General features: G+C 45.9%; 1 protein-coding gene across 1 annotated transcript in view; it reads left to right on the top strand.

Moving 5' to 3' along the window:
* ST8SIA1 (ST8 alpha-N-acetyl-neuraminide alpha-2,8-sialyltransferase 1) overlaps positions 1-16,826 on the top strand; it is a 107,016-nt gene that overhangs the window by 26,175 nt on the left and 64,015 nt on the right. The window contains exon 2 of the mRNA XM_071417986.1: positions 245-389. Coding sequence (XP_071274087.1) covers positions 245-389 — 145 coding nt within the window. The remainder of the gene's footprint in view (positions 1-244; positions 390-16,826) is intronic.

Genomic DNA, 16,826 nt, shown 5'->3' with positions numbered 1-16,826 from the left:
TGTGTCAGTTGGAATGAAAATTTAGGTTTATTTTTTTTCCCTGTTTCTAAGATGTTTGTGCAATAAGAGCAGGTTTTGTGGCTCTTGTGTAGGCAAAAAGGAGTGCCATGGTTCATCTGCTGGCTGGGAATTGTGGCTTGGGAGCACCTGAGGGCAGCAGGAGCAGGGGCGTGGGGGGTGGTGATTAACAGAGGTGTGACAGGCCTCCAATTAATAGCCTTTACTCTTTTGTTCCCTGCTCTAGGAAGCTGCTGGAGGAATGCTGTGACCCTGGGCAGCTCTTTGCTATGACAAAGATGAATTCCCCCATGGGAAAGAACCTCTGGTTTGACGGGGAATTTTTATATTCTGTCACAATTGACAATGCAACTTACTCTCTCTTCCCACAGGTTAGTAACCATCTTTTATTTTCATTTAAAGTGTTAAAATGCTAAATGGTAACATGATTCAAATAAGTATAAATATGCTAAGAAATTGTATCTTGATTTCTCAATACCAAACAGCATTTGATTTTTTACTTCCATATTGTGAAAATTTTGGTTATGTTAATGCTTCCCTGGCTGCTTCTTTGGAATGTATACAAGGGATGAAATTGGGTCACCTGTCTTGATTTCTGAAGAGTTTGGTTCTGGCTGTCTCAGGAGGGTGATTTCTGCACTTCAGTCAGGGGTTGCAGCCCCTGTGAGCCTGAGCCCTCCCCTGCAGTGGCTCCAGTTCACAGCTGTGCAGCCAGGAGGGGACAGAGCTTTGTGTGAAGGTGTCCCCAAGTACTCCCAAGCTCATGAAGTTCATTGGTGGCAAACAATGTAAGCCCAACAAGAGCCAGCAGCTGGGCTCTGCTGGTTCTTGCTGTGATTTTTGAATGTTGGAAGGGGTTGGTTATTAATGTCTGTCAAAGGTGCTTTGGGTTAAGTGCAGGATTTTTGAGAGCTGGCAATTTGTAATACTGATGTAGGCTGCTTCTTGTATTTTTAATTAACACAGGAACTGATACTAAATAGTGAGTTTGTTATATTTTGTTTGTTGAATACAAATACTTTATGTGGCTACACGCTTAAAGAAAGCGGAACTTGTGGCTGTATGATTGATTTACCTGCTACTGTAACCTGTCCAATGCAAGGTCTAGGGATTTATTCAGCCTCCCAGTGTGGAGTCATTCACACGGGGCTTCTCATTGTTGCCGTTTCAGTTAAATGTGTAGCAGAGTGTTTCACTTGCAGGATGAAGTTAGCAAGGAAGAAAAGTTTTTGGCGGTTTTTAACAGTACCTTTTAGATCTCAAAGCCGGAGTTATTGCTTGGAATGAGTTTGGTTTGATGCAGGGGAGTGAGGGGAGCTGCAGGGTGGGGCGGGGAGATGATGGCAGCAGCCCCTGTCTGCGTTGACAGGATCCAGAGCAGCTCTGTTGCAGCTGAGCCTGCTCAGGGTGCCAGGGGCTCCCTCTGCTCGCTTGTGCCTGCTGCCCTGGGCTGGGAGAGGGAGCTCTGCGCCCTCAGCCTGCCCAGCTCAGCGGTCAGCAGCTGCTGGAGCCTGCCTGGCCGTGGGTTTGGGACTCCCTGCAGACTTCTGGGGCCCGATGGAGAGTTGGTGTGCTGCAGAGCAGTGCCTGTGAGCTTTGGTTGTGATCACCAGTGTGATGTGCTGCTGCTCTGCTGCACTGTGCACTGGAGAGACCAGGGTCCTTGGCAGAACTCTGCACCACAGGATGCTGGCAGCAGGCTCAGAGTGTGTCCTGCCCAAGGCTTCAGGGAAGTCCCACCTGGGCTGGCAGAGGGAGCTGACTGGTTTGTGACAGATTGGGGAGTTCAGATTTGGGGTTTTTTATTAAATCCAAGCACTCTGCTTGGCCACAGAAGTGTCCTCACAGCACAGAGCAGCTTGCTGGATGGGCTCCTTCACAGAGGTCAGAGAGAAATCGTGCTCTGTGCAGCTCCACTGCTCCCCAGGGCCCTAAGACCTGTCCTAAAGCTTATCAGCAGAGATAAAGAGTGAATATGTGGGAAGTGCTGCAGAGAGAAACTCCTGGGGGACAGCACGGGCTGAGCAGCTGGGCCTTGGTGTCCTGAGGTGTGTCAGGCTGAGGAGAGGCTGCAGAGGGGCTGGGTGGGTGCTGCTGTGGGGTTGGGGGTGGAAAAGGGGAATTTGCATCATGCTCCCACCCCCAGGAATGCTGTCCCTGTGGTGAGGTGATGGGCAGTCTGTTTCTCCCAAGTGCTGCTCCTCCTTTCCTTGCAAGTACCACTGCCTCCAATTTGATGTGTTATTCCCATGCCCTTTGCCCAGAGGAATTTTGCAGGCCTTTATCAGACTAAATCCTGGTAGGCTTAAAAGCCAAGGGGGATTTATTTGCAGTTAATTTTTAAATGCATTTTTCTGCTTCTCTCTTGGTTTCAAGGGAAGCACTTGCCTGAATTTTTCAGGCTCCTTCTTTGAAGAGTGGTGTCTATTATTAGCTTGCTTGCAAGCAATTTTCCTGAAGATGAATATTCCTTTCAAAAGTACCCAGAAGCTTAAAACAATTCAAAGATGTGGTTAATACTCTGAAATGCCGTGGGGATGTAGCAGGAATGTAAGGGGCCCACAGTTATGTTGATATAATCAAAAAATATTTCCTCTGGAATAAATAAAAATTGGTGATTGCAGATTTCTCAGTCCTGAACCAGTGACTAACTTAGAGGATAATGTAACTCAAAATTCAGTAGGGAACTTGATGTATTTGATCTTATGGAAAATTAAATATGTCCAAAGTTAACATGTAAAATGTCACTTATTTCTGAATGTGAGCAATACAAAACAGCATAATTTTTCTTTTGAGCAGTCTGTAGATGAAGTTCTTACAGCTGGGTCAACATTTTCTGACAGAGTGCTTTTCCACTAGAAATGCTATTTCATGAAAATATAAATTTAGAATCACTTCATTAGGTTTTCAATTTTTCTTTGAAGTGAAAAGGTTGAAAGGTTTTGATGGAGTTAGGACATTTCATTTTAACTTTTTTTTTAAATGTAATACTTCAGCTGTTGGGGTTTCTTTTTATCAGCTCTGTTGCTTCCTCCTTTTTCCTCAGACTTTGAGTGATTATATTACTCCTTTTCTTTTCTCAAGTTTTTGAACCACCAAGGGAGAAATTTGCAGAAGAGAAAAGCTTTTATGTGGCAATAGTCATGGAGTGCTGCATTTCACTTTATGAGGACCAAATAGGATGTGGCAGGGTTTTGCATGAAGCAGCAGATGCTGGAAGCAGCTCCTCTCAGCCTGCCCTCTGTGTGCTTTTAGCCCTGGATGCTGAGAATGAGGTGTGGGGAGCAGGAATGGGCTCTGGCACCGAGTGCCCCATCCCTCCCTGCAGCAGGGAGCAGCCAGGAGCAGCCAGGCTGGCACTGCAGCTCCAGGGTGGCTTGGGAGGGGCCTTGTCCCCACTGTGGATAGGGCAGGGCTGGGTGCTGCTGAGAGCCCAGGCCTGCAGCCCCTGCTGGCACAGACAGACACACAGACAGACAGACCCTTCCCACAGCCTGGGCTCACCATGGGCTGGGATGGTGGGAGCAGCCCCAGAGATTCCTGCAGGGGTTTCCAGCTGCTCTGGGAGCAGGGTGTAACCCCACCATGGGCTGGATGTAACACAAAACCACGTGAGGGATGTGTGAACCAGCACTCAGCTGCTTTGGGGTTAGAGAATAATGCACCAAGTCCCTGTTTCAAGTGGTTTTTTGAAATAATTTTTCACTCCGTGCTATTTTTGTCCTCCTTAGAGCTTCAAGACCAAATTTCACACTACCTCTAGCATTAGAGAGGAAAAAACTGCTCACCCCAATAGTTAGGTCTTTGTGCAAATATCTGATTTTTGGTGCTTGTTGGCAAAAGCCTATAGCAAGGAAGAACTGAGGTCAATCTCTGAGGTCACTTTTCTCCATCCCCAAGGGGTTAAAAACCCCAGTTAAACCAAATGTTACCTTTCACTCTGTTAGGTATTGTTTTGGAGGGTAGAGGGGTGAATACATTTCAAAAGACATTTCAGACTTTAACTTTTTAATCTGGCAAAATGAAATTATTCATTGAAAAAACTGTTCTGGTTTCATTGTATTTTACTTAAGCAGTTAGACACTTTTGGTACCAGTAAATGATTTTAAATTACTAAATTATGGTTCCTCAGCTGCTCAGATCCCTTGTAAAGTTTTGCTTGCAGAAGCTGTCAGTAACAAGAGTGGCTACTTGCACTGAGATCCTCATGAATAGTCATCACAAATAGTGCTAGAGAAATAAAAAAAAAAACCTGCCAGTCACAAAAAAAAAACAACCTGGCAAGTGTGGCATCTGTTTCTGGATATGTTGTGATCAGGAGAAAGATGACATTTTCCAAATCACACATATAATACAAATATTTATTTGAAGTTTAAAATCCCACCACTAATATAAAAACAGAGAAAAGGTTGCTCTAATTGTAAATGTAAAATGGAGACATTCTCTGACATTTTCTGAATGGTGTGTTGGGTAGCAGTGACTTACTTGATGATTGGGCTGTGTGATTTGTGTTTTTCATTCAGGGTACCGGTTAAATTTTGGGAGCTTATTTGGTTTTTCCTGGATGCTCACAGCATCTTTTGTTTAGCCAGGGGTTTTGGGTTGTCCTGCTGCTGCTGTTTCCAGGCAAATTCTCTGCTCTTACAGTTACAGCCTGCAGCAGGTAGAACAATTTGTAAATATTTCAGGGGAAAAAAGGTCAGGTGTGGAAAGGGAGTTTGCTGTGGAGTCTGCAGGCTTAGTTCCTTTTTGCGTTCTGGGAATACCAGGAAAGCCCAGCAATTGCTGCCCTGCTGTTGGTTTTGGATGTGCTCTGTTCTCAGTAATGCTCTGTAATTGAGAACTGCTTGGAGAAATACAGTGAAATATTGGCTGTCATTTGTGGTACTTTTCCTTGATGCCTTGGATGTGGACATAAATTTTAAGTCTACAGACATTCTTTTAAGCAGCTTTAACTTCTATTTCCATTAATTCTGTTGCCTAAATAGGTACCACCTTGTGTGCCTTTGAGTTGTATTTAGTTAGGATTTGGGGGAATTTCTTTCTGCTTTCCCTTTTGGTCCCTTTTTTTTTTTTTTCTTCCTTCATTTTTTTTCCTGCTCCCTCTGCTTACATTAATATGCAAGCTCTGTTCTTGATTTGGGCTACATGTATTGATTCAAAATGAAAATGTGCTAAACATTAGTTATTGGAAATGTGGAAAATGTTGTATACTAAAAGGTGAAGAGGTATTTAAATATTGTGAAATATCAGTTGTGTTTTGGGAAAGTAACAAATGGATTTTTTTTATTATTCAAGCAATTGTATTATACAGTGCTTTTCATAAACTGGGAGATGCAGTACTATCTGTAGAGACCTGACAAATTGTGCTCTTTTGGAGCCTCTGGTGCCTTCAGAGGCTCCCTGGAGCAGAGGCTGGGCAGAGGTAAAGGATAAAGCAGGGATTTATTGAAAGGCCTCAAAGGGTACACCTTGGGCAGTGCAAGAGCCTGGCCATGCCTACACCCAGGATGGATGATGGGCCATGAGTTTTCACACTTTTATAAGGTTTGGTCCATTTCCATGTTGGGGTGAATTGTCCAGTTCCAGCTCCAGGTGATGCAGTCCCACCCTGTGTTTGCTCTCCTCCATTCTCTGCTGTTTGCCCTTTTTGGGCTGAAGCTGCAGTGGTGTCCTTGGTTCTGGGGCTGGAGAAGGATTGCTCTGTGTGCCTGAGCTGTGGGGAGAGCTGCTGACACTCCATAGGGAGCTCAGAATGCAGAAGAGAATCTGGATAACATGAAAGCTAAAATGTAAGGCATCACCTTCAGTCCTGGATAATCTTTAGCCATTGGTATCAGGGTGATCCAAACAAAAATGTGGCTTAATGTTTAGTTAAGAGAAAGCCCTGCCTTCACTATGATTCCATCCTGACTAATGAAGAGCTGTGTAATTGGACCAGTTTGTGTGGTGTGTTAGAAATGCTGTAATGGAGCATCCTCTGCCCTGGCTGCTCAGCTGAGCAAGAGCCAGAGTTTGTGAAACTGCTCCATGGGGACAAGGGGCAGCCACACCTGATGGTGAAAATCCAGTTTGTGCTGGAAAGCTTGAGCTGGAGTGTGTCTAGAGTGGAGTCATTACATGAAGGAAGGGCAGCGTGCCCTTGTGGGGCTGAGCTCAGTGGGAGCCAGGAGCTGCTGCCTGTCCCTGTTGGCTCAGTGGGACCAGGAGCTGCTGCCTGTCCCTGTTGGCTCAGTGGGACCAGGAGCTGCTGCCTGTCCCTGTTGGCTCAGTGGGACCAGGAGCTGCTGCCTGTCCCTGTTGGCTCAGTGGGACCAGGAGCTGCTGCCTGTCCCTGTTGGCTCAGTGGGACCAGGAGCTGCTGCCTGTCCCTGTTGGCTCAGTGGGACCAGGAGCTGCTGCCTGTCCCTGTTGGCTCAGTGGGACCAGGAGCTGCTGCCTGTCCCTGTTGGCTCAGTGGGACCCAGGAGCTGCTGCCTGTCCCTGTTGGCTCAGTGGGAGCCAGGAGCTGCTGCCTGTCCCTGTTGAGGGGGACTTTGGTCAGCCTGGCTGCTGGGTGTCTCCTGGCCAGCAATGCAGGGCCAGGTCAGTGCAGACACACGAATAGTTGCTGCCCTTTCCACATGTGGCAGAGACAGGGAGGGGCTGGGCCTGGCTGCAGTGTCACTTTGGCCTGCAGGCAGAGAGGAAGGGCTGCCCTGCCTCAGCCTCTGTGCCTCAGATCCACAGTGACTGAGCATCCATCACGCCCTTTCCTGGATCACACAGGAGCTCACGTCTCCACCCACTGCCTGCACAACTGAAATGTCCTCCCTGGAGGATCATCTCTCCACTACCTGCTGGGCACAGCTATGGATGTTCTGCTGTGGGGTTGCCAAGCACAGAGCAAAAAGGCTGAGCTCCAAAAGGAAGTGGGAGTGCTAGCAGAGAGGGACAGAGAGGCCCTGGGAATTTTATGGGCTTTTTTGTCAGTGTTCATCTGCTTTATGAGGACATAAACTTGCTGCTTTAGAAGCAGGAGCTGTTGCAAGCAAAAGAATGATTAAAGCAAGTGGGCACAGATGAGAAGCTGCAGGGACACCAGACTTGTGATGGCTATGAGTGACTTCAGGGCATCTGAGCTGCCTGGCTGGGGGTGTAGAAATAGAAATAAGGGAGGGTTTGAGTCTGCCCAAGGGCAACACAGTTCCGTTTGCTTTGTTTGTTTTATTGTAGTTGTATATACCTGGTAAGATACTAAAAGGAGATTGTTCCTCCATGCAGAGGTTTTTCTGGCAGTGAACTTGTCTATATACTGAGACTTTCACCTATAGGTGCAGTGCAACCTTTGCTTCTTGAGAAAGCTTTATCTTTTATATGCTATTCACCTCTTGGCCTTGATTTTGTTTATGAAATTTGTAATTTAAATTCATATTGTTCAGTTTAAAGATCTTTTACTGTATATGTGACTATATATTTGAATTATTCAGTGATCAGCATATTTCATTAATTTGCTCTCTGCAGTAGTTGCCTTTTTTGGTAAGATACTTCTTATAATAGGCTTAATACCGGTACTGGCTTATTTGAGGCTTAGGGTTGGGTCCATTTTGTGCCCAGCTCTTTCTTACCACCTGGCAGAATAACGAGTATGAATTTATGGAATGCTACATACCTCTACATATATTGGGGTTTTTTTGGTGCTGGTGTTTGATTTCTTGGTATGGGTGATGTAAATTTTGCTGGACTATAGCAGGATGCCAGGTTACGTTCAGAAGGTATTTATTGTGTAGCAGAGGTGCAGCCCCCCCTTCTCCCACATATTCCTAAACACAGATGGAAGTGTGGCTTAGTGGAGTCTGCAGGCCTGGACAAAGTCAGGGAAGGTTATGCCACTGCTGAAGCTATTGAGAAGGGGTAGCAAAGGTACACACCTTGTAGGAAGGTTGTGTGGTGACTTTGAGGAATTTGCCTTCCTGCTTAGGGGGAGTGTAAGCCCAGCTGTCCATGCAATGGGAGCTCTGCTGCATCACAGGTCAGAATGTGACTCAGTGTAGCCAGGTATTATTGATTTAGAGTCCTTATCACCTGATATGACAGGGAGGGCAAGGGCTGTGGTTCTCTCCTGGAGCTGCTTTTATCACCTGAAGGATTCCCGTGCAGCAGGCACTGGCTTCCCGGTGGCATTTTGGGCACAGGGAAAATAAGGCAGTAGTGCCTTTCTTCTGTCAGGATGCACTGCATAAATCCTGCACGAGCAGCTTGCTCAGACCAAGAATCCAGCCTGCTTTCTCCTTCTAGATCCACAAAGTCAATGCTCTTTTGGAATCATTTAAGGAGAAATTTGGCAATTAAATCTGTGCTGCAGATTGGCCAGTCACTACCAGCCTGAGGTGGCTTTGGAGCGTGGTGGCCAAAGGGTTGGTCTGCAGTGGCAGGCAAAGGCAAGGAAACTGAAAGTACTGCTATGAACTGAGCCAACATTTGACATTTAATGGCCCAGCCAATTTGGACCTGTGTAATGTAACTGTGAATCCCAAGTGCAGAAAGAAATAGTTATTTTCAGTGCAGAAATGGTGTCTTTTTTCTTCTTCTTCTATAATTTCTTTTTCAAAGCCTGTCCTGGAGATTTCTGCCAGCCGTGGGCATTTGGGGCTGGGGGTGGTTGGCAGTGCCAGTCTGGGTGTGTTGTGGGGGAGAGCAATTTTCATAAAGACATACCTGGCTTTGCAGATGGCTTGAAGCCCAAGACCATGGCTTCAGCTCAGCTCATGAACCCTTCATTAATTTTTTTCTCTCCTTGCCCAGCTGTGGCAGGGGAGGGTGAGTGAGTGGCTGCTGCGGGTGCCCGGTTTGGCCAGTGCCAAGCCCCAGGAACGAGGCAGGGATGCACCACAGCACAAGGCAGCAGCAGTTCATGGTGGAGCCTCAGTGGAACCTGTGCCAAGCCAGTGGCTGCAGGGGGTGCTGAGAGAGCTCTGCCAGCCTGTTATGGTTTGGGGTGAAGGGACCTTGACAATCATCTCATATCCCATGGGCAGGGACACCTCCCACCAGACCTGGCTGCTCAGAGCCCATCCAGCCTGGCCCTGAGCACTGACAGGGACCCAGGGGCAGCCACAGCTGCTCTGGGCAGCCTCTGCCAGGATCCGTTTCTTCCAAGTCTCCCACCTAACCTAAGTCTCCCATCTTTCATGTTTTTCCATGAAGAAGCTGTAAAAATTATTAGATAAGTATTTCTAATATTTTTTACAGCTTCTTCATGGAAATTCTACCACCCACCAGGCTGTCCAATCTAGTAGGTTGCTGCCCTTATGCACATAATACATTTCCTGACATCTAAATTGAAATTCCCCTTGGCTGTAAGTTAAGAGATGTTTTTTTTCCCTTCTCTTTCCCACATATGACTGCTATCAAGTCTCCCCACAGTCTTTTTCTCTAGGCTGAACAACCACAAGTCTTTTACTCAAATAGCTGGGGTTTTTTTAAACTTCTGAATGTTTTTGTTTTTCTGATGGTCTGTAAGGAAAATATGTGCCAATTAACTGTGTGGTGCCCTCAGAAATATATTCTTGGATTTATCCTTTGGAATGGTACAACACATCAGCACCAAATACTCCAAAGCAGAGCTTAATGTCACCTTTCTGCTTGAACAAGTGACATTATTAAATTAATGTAATATTTCAGTATTTAGTATTGCTGATTATTCTATGCACAGTGTGGCTTGGTACTGTGGAGCAGTGCTGCAAATTTAGGTGTTGGGACTGGGCTCAATAGGAGACAGTTGAGGTGAAGGAAGACAATAAAAGCAAAGGCTACAGAGATCTGTTCTCTGATTCTGCCAGTCAAAATGAGAGAGCCAAAGAGAAATAATTATTGTATGAGTATGATGCCTTTGTAGCAATTCCCTCAGGCACCTCGTGGTCATTCCAATTCAGTGCATGGTGTTATTGCATACGTAAATCTATGCCTGAAGACCTCTGGAGAAAATTAAAATAAGGGTTTCTTCAGGTAGAGTCTGTGGGGAAGAAATGTTGCAAAATCCCTTTTTCCCCCACAGTAAACAAATAGAGATGCTGGACCACTATTCATTTTCCTTCACACAAAGAACAAAAAAAAAAAAAAAAAAAAGGAAGAGACCTAGAGAGCCCCTGTGATACTCTGGCCAGTATATGAATACAGAAGGAGCTGTGGTGGCAAAATGAGTATTAAAATATGTGGTAAAATAGGGGAAGTGAAGCCTGGTTACTTCTGAGTCATCTGAAGTGTTCCAGCTGACTTCAGCACAGCCAGGATTTTGCCCTGTAACATTTTGCTGAGTGCAGTTCTGCTAAGGACTCATAATTTTGGTATTGTGGCTTCTTGCACAACAAATAATTACCTTCTTTTTCCTTTTCCCCAGTTTCTCAGCCTCGATTAGCCATTGTTTTTATGTAGTGAAGGAGTTCTCTTTGTCTAGTCTGACTGAAGGAGGATTCCTTCATGGCCATGGACCTGTTGGAGTGAGTGCAGAGGAGAAGCACCAGAGGTGATTACAGGGATGGAGCAGCTCTGCTGGGAGGACAGCAGGGAGAATTGGGATTGTTCAGCCTTTGGGGTGACCTCCCTGTGGCCTTGCAGTGCCTGAAGGGAGCCTACAGCAGAGAGGGGCAGAGAGATATTTCACAGGAAAGACAGGACAGGGGAATGGCCTCACACTGACAGAGAGTGGGTGTGGATGGCATATTGAGCAAAGTTCCTTACCGTGAGGGAGGTGAGGTACTGAGACAGGGAAGTTCTGCATATCTCATCCCTGGAACTATTTAAGGATGGGGCTCTGAGCAACCTGGTCTAGTGGACAGTGTCCCTGCCCATGGCAGTGGGGTTGGAACTCAATCTTTAAGGTCCTTCCCCCCCAAACTGTTATCTGATTCTGTGTTATTTTCTGCAACATTCTCTTGAGATATGATCAGATACTGCCATGTTCAGGTGTGCATTTACACCAGATTGTTGTCATGGAGCCAAGGTAGTCCCTGTGTTTTGTGAATTTCATGTCAAATATCTGTTTGTTTGAGAACAGACCCTCTGAGAGACGAGGAAGTTGTAGAAAAACCCTATCTAGTGATAATTAGCAATGTTGGTTTCCCTCTCAAGTTTGATATGTGCTCCCACTGAGCACTTGTAAGGCTGAGTACTTTGCTGAAACCTGCTGTTACGTGAAGCCTACAAAATAAATAACGTTTGCAAGTAGACCAGAAACTTGCTTTTCGTGCTTTCAAAGGGTCTTTGTTCATCAGAGGTAAGAAATATAGAGGCAAAGTTAGAAAGTGTTCAGCATGGGTCTACTCTAATGTAAATTAGATCCTTCTTGCTTGCCTCATTATTAGCATTTTGATCCTGCAAGGAGCTCCTCATTCACAGTAATTAGCTATGCAGGCTATGGTACCTGGTTTTATTCTTTCAAACATTAGCTTTTGGCCCTTCTTTCTATTTTTCCTGTGCTCTGAAGTTTGATATGCCAGTTACCTCCATGCAATATTACCCTTGCTAACCATGTAAACTTGATTTTCACACTCATTTGGTTTGTAAGATGCATGTTAATAACTGTGTCCCTGCTATATTTTTTTCTTTCCCCTTCCTGTGAGCACTGCTGGCTCTCTGCTTTATGGAACAGTGCACTTGATTCCCTCTGCCAGCTCTGGTTGAGGGTGATATTTGCCCAGGGTAAGGTGACCTGAAAGGCCACTGGGCCTGGCAGGGACCTCGGTGTGGTGGCTGTGCCCACTCTGCACTGGTGGCTCTGAGGGGAGCTGCAGTGCAGGGCATCTGCTGGAGCAGCTCTGCCAAGCCATGGCAGGCACAGATGTTTACAGAAATGTGAGCTACCAAAAATGCTGCCCTTTTTATTCAGCAGGGATTCTTCTTTCATATCCCACTTAGGTTTTTTTTTCCCCACTGATGAGCTATATTTGCATTCCTTCAGAGCATCTCCAGCTGCAGAAAAGCAGTTGGGCTGCAAGTTGCCCTGCTCCTAAGTAGTGTCACCAGCTTAATTGGGTTTTTGTCAGGCATTTGTCAGGGGCTAATGTTCTACATGACTCTGCTACCCTTACTTCTCCATGGAGATGACAGTATAAAAGACAGATCAAAATCAAGCCTGATTTGCCAAGACACCTCACAGAGAGGTCTTGATTACACAAGTTCTCAAAAGAGACACTTTGTCTTTAAGTGTGCAAGAGCAAAACTCTGGCCTGTCAGTTGGGACAGGATCTTTCAGTGCCTGGTGTCTGACTGAGAGGGGAAAAAAAGTAAAAAAAGCAGTAAATACACCTTTTGTTAATAGCAACAGGGATTTTGGTAGTATAGGAGTAATGTGAACTAGCATGTACATTCTATTAAAAGTGTATATGTGGTTAATTCTGTTACAGGTAAGAGGGTGAGAGGAAATCAGTATTTTTTCAAAACTCTCTCATTCCAGTGTACTTTTGTGCTGGCTTTTGTCATTGCTACCCTCAGTATTCCTTTGGATCATTGTCCCCTTCTCTAGTGGGGAATGATGACAGCTCCCAGGTCTGCTGCTTCAGTTCTTTATCCTTCTTTTCTCACCACACTTTTGTCTCTGCATTCCCTCTTAGGTAGTCCCCTTGTCTCCCCACCTGCTGCTGCTGTTCTTCGGTGTTTATCAGTATCTCTTTCCAGCTGCCTTTTACTCACGGTTCAGGGACCAGCTGACTCCCAGCAGTGCTTCCTGGGCTGCTGTCACCTGTGTGCAGTGCCTGCAGCTGAGCACACACCCCAGGGGCAGAGGCATTGCAGGGGTGCAGGCAAGGAGCACAGATCCCATTTTGCTCCTGTTCCCCACACTGTAATGCTTCTGGCACTTCTGCTTTACCCTGCTGTGGGCACAGGAACCCTGCACAGAGACAGACAGCCTCCTTCCATGGGAGCCCTGCTCCATTAGTCCAATAGCAGAGCCATCTGCACACCTGGAGTGAAATTCACAGGGTTCTAGAAAAGAACCCATTTTCATGGTCAGTTTCTGAACTGTAAAATCATTTGCTCGTCGTTGGTGTCAGGCAGGAGCTGCAGTTGCTTTGCTGCTGCCTGTTCTTTTGTTGTATAGATGGCTTTTTTCTCTCTGTAGTAACACTGTGAAATAATGTTCTCATGTTATTCTGATAGCTTTGTCATGGCTTTGAAGGTATAGGAACACAGATAAAACAAACATTGTCAGGAGAGGTAATATTTTTTATAAAAGCAAGGTGCTTTTATAAAAATATATGCTTTTTATATGCTTGGTTCTTGCGGGGCGCTCCTCTGCATATCCCATGAGAGACAGGTTTCACCTCTCTGCTGTGGTTGGGGTAGGTAGTGAGCAGTTACCTGAGGGAAGAGCAGAATCTGAGTTTGCTTACTCTGCAGGTTCACTGGTGACACCAAGCTGGGAGGAGATCCCCAGCCCTTCAGAAGGACCCTGACAGGCTGGAGGGATGGACAGGGAACAACTGCCTAAAATTCAACAGAGGCAAATGCAGGTCCTGCACCTGGGGAGGAGCAGCCCCAGCACAGGCTGGGGATGGCCAGCTGGGAGCAGCTCTGCAGGGAAGGACCTGGTGGGCCAAAGGCTGTCCAGGAGCTTGGAGGAGAAGACAGGCAATGGTGTCCTGGGGTGCCTTGGAAGAGCAGGGGCAGCAGGTCAGGGAGTGATGCTGCCCCTCTGCTCAGTCCTGGTGAGGGTCACCTGCAGTGTCCAGCTCTGGGCTCCTCTGGACAGGAGCCATGGAGCTTCTGGGGAGCAGCAAAGATGATTTGGGGAGTGGAGCATCTCTCTGGTGGCGAGAGGCTGAGGGAGCTGGGGCTGCCCAGCCTGGGGAGGGGCCCTCAGGCTGTGTGTCCCTGTGTGCAGGGAGGGCAGAGCAGGGCCAGCAATGGGCAGGACCTGATGCCCAGGAATGTGAGAGCTTCTTCGCTGTGCAGTGACCAGGACTGTCCAGAGAGGCTGTGGAGATCCCAGAGCCATTGGGACAGCACCCTGTGCCCTGGGCTCTGGCTTGGCCCTGCCTGAGCAGGGAGGTGGGACCAGGTGAGACTGCAGGGATTCTTATTCAGCCAGGCTGTGACTCTGTAACCTAGAGCAGAACTCCAGCTGGAACTAGGTTATAGGATGGGCATCATTTGTTTGCTTTGCCGTAGCTGAAGGAAAAAGTGCAGTTCTTTGGGGTTTTAAATGCCTGTATGAGGTTTTGGTACGTGCTGTATTTGCCTGATCTAAGCCACAGCTGCTTCCAGTCTTATCCAGTAAAATTCAGTGGTGAGAGGACCTCAGATGATGAGGAAGGTGCTGGAGTCACAACCCTGGAGGTGTTCAGGAAACAGCTGGATGTGGCACCCGGTGCCCTGGGTTAGTTGACAAGCTGGTGATGGCTCAGAGGTTGCACTTGATGACCTTGGAGGTCTTTTCCATCCTAAAGTATTCTGTTATTATGTTTTCCTTTGCTCCCTCCATCTGTTTCTTTGTGTTGTTTTCATCTTTTCTGACCACAGAAATACTCTGGTTCCATTCTCAATCAGCATGTTGGGATGACATTTGTCTGTGGAGTTTTCAAGTCAATTTGATGTTATTTTAATGCTCTGCAGAGCAGGGTTTTGGAACCCTGGAAATTATTTTGTTAAATATCTCGTTAGCGGGTCAGGTGGGGTTCCTTTTTGAGATCTCCTTAAAACTTGAGTAAATATGGAAAACATAAGTTGTGCAGGATTCCTGACTTGGCAGCAATCCAAGTCAGTCACTTCATATACCTTTTCCCTGTAAATTTAGCAAGTTTCTCCTGGCAAATATCTGAACACCCTGTTGTGCTTTCAAAGAAGCTAAATGCAGTACACCTTGTAGAAATGTGAAAGATATGCATCTGGCTTTGATGAGTAGCTTTTCCACCAGAATTCATAGTCTTTCAAGAAGCATTTTCTCTGAAATGATGCTTTCAGAGTCTTCTTCCTTTCACTAACATATGCCTAACTACCACTTAACTTGCAGTGAGTGCACTCCAAATTCCTGTCAGAAAGAGTAAATTTAAAAACCACAGGTTTTATTCCAAATTTGTCTTTTGATTGCCATGTCTTTGTTTTGCCCTCAGTGGATGTCTAGCTACTTATTCAAGGGATAAAAAAGCTGTCTCTGCAAAAATGATGAGCTGAGTGAAAATTATTTTTGTCTTTGCTGGTGTGTTAAGAGCAATTTATGCTGTACTTTAATATTCTTCCCACTCTTTTGGGACTTGCAGTAGTTTCATTTGGATGGAGGAGAGAAACTTGGACTTGAGGGAAGGAACAGGAAACAAAGCAGATGCAATCAAGGCTGTGTTGCAGCCTGTGGGTTCTCTGGGGTTTGGAATTCTGTGCTTAGAGTGCCATGGAAAGGTTGCTGGCAGATCAGATCCCAGGCCAAACCCTTAAAAGCTGGGAACAGTCAAAACAGAAACTACTCATACCACACATCCAGATTGCAATCAGAGTCCTGAGAAATGCTAGCCCAAGTTATCCTCGATTTGCAATTCATACGTAGAATATCTCTAACTTAAAATTCATTGTAGAAATTACAGATTTTTATGGAGAAAGTAATTTTAATTTCTATCCTCACAGCTGCTTGGGCTGTTAATTGAATGACTGAGCTTTACCCTTGTGCTTTAGGTTCTTTAAGGCACTGCTGTGGCTGTGAAAATGGATATAAATTACAACAGTGTTCAGAGAAAATGAGTTCATGCTTGTCCAATCAGCTGTGCAGGCAATTACCTCATTTGCTGGGTCAGCACTGAGCACTTACTCTTCTCATAAATTTATTATAAAATCATGGCAGTATTTTTTTCATTCATGTTTGGAGTTTGTTGTTTTCTCTGTTTTTTGCTTATTCCCAGATGTTATGGTGTCTAATTGCATTTTTGTTGCTGTGGCCTCTCTTTGTAGATCTCTGTGTGTGATACATAGGAAAATAGAATTGCATCATTCAGCATTTTGGAAGTAACTGAAAATATTCTATCTACCAAGGAATTGTCTGTTGAAAACTCCCCATGTTAGGGGTTGGTATTTCTTCATATGAACACATGCTTCATGTTAGGAACTGCAGGGGGGTTTTATCTGACTATGGTGTGAGCTTTTGCCTTAGAGGTCTGTCCTTCAGAGCAACCTGTTCTGCCACAGGCAGGCAGACAAAAACCCCTTTCTTTTGTCTACCTGCCTGTGTGCCTTCATCATTGGAACAGGTTGTGTGTGTAGCAGCTGGGAGAAGGGAGAAGTGCTGAGTGAGACCTTGCATGCTGCTATGCAATGCTCTTGGAAAGGGGATTTTTTCACCTTTTATACCAAACTGTGAGGAGCTGTTCCCTGGTCTGTGCCCTGGGGTGAGTGGCATTCAGTGTCTGAGGCTGGAGAGGGAAATTGCTGAGGGAATGTTTAATTTGCACCCCTGGCTGACTGACAGAGTGGAGCCCCTGTCTGAAACACGTGGGGTTTGTGCTTGTTCTGTGGGGAGTCCTGGTGCTCAGGAATTACTGCAAGTTCACTGGAGCTCTTGCTGAGATTGCTTTGCTGTATTGAGTTTGGATGTCTGAATTTTAAGTAGGAGTGGGAGAAGTGATTTAAACAAAACAGTGTAGCCTGTGACCCACCACTTTGCCAAACGTGCTGTGAAAGACTTGCCCATTTTGAATTCTGATGTAGAATCATTGCTAATTTATCTTTAGCAAAGTGCTGTAAAACAACCTCCTCTTCACTGGAATATTTGGAGTGCAGAGTCTGCCAGTCAGTGTGTCTACAAGTGTCCTCTTCAGGCTTAATGAAACCTTGAAAATTCTCACTGC

Source organism: Agelaius tricolor, unplaced genomic scaffold (assembly GCF_023055355.1).
Source record: "Agelaius tricolor isolate 1412-34295 unplaced genomic scaffold, bAgeTri1.0.p SCAF_72, whole genome shotgun sequence".
Classification (NCBI taxonomy): Eukaryota; Metazoa; Chordata; class Aves; order Passeriformes; family Icteridae; genus Agelaius; species Agelaius tricolor.
This window is presented reverse-complemented; position numbering and strand designations above follow the sequence as displayed.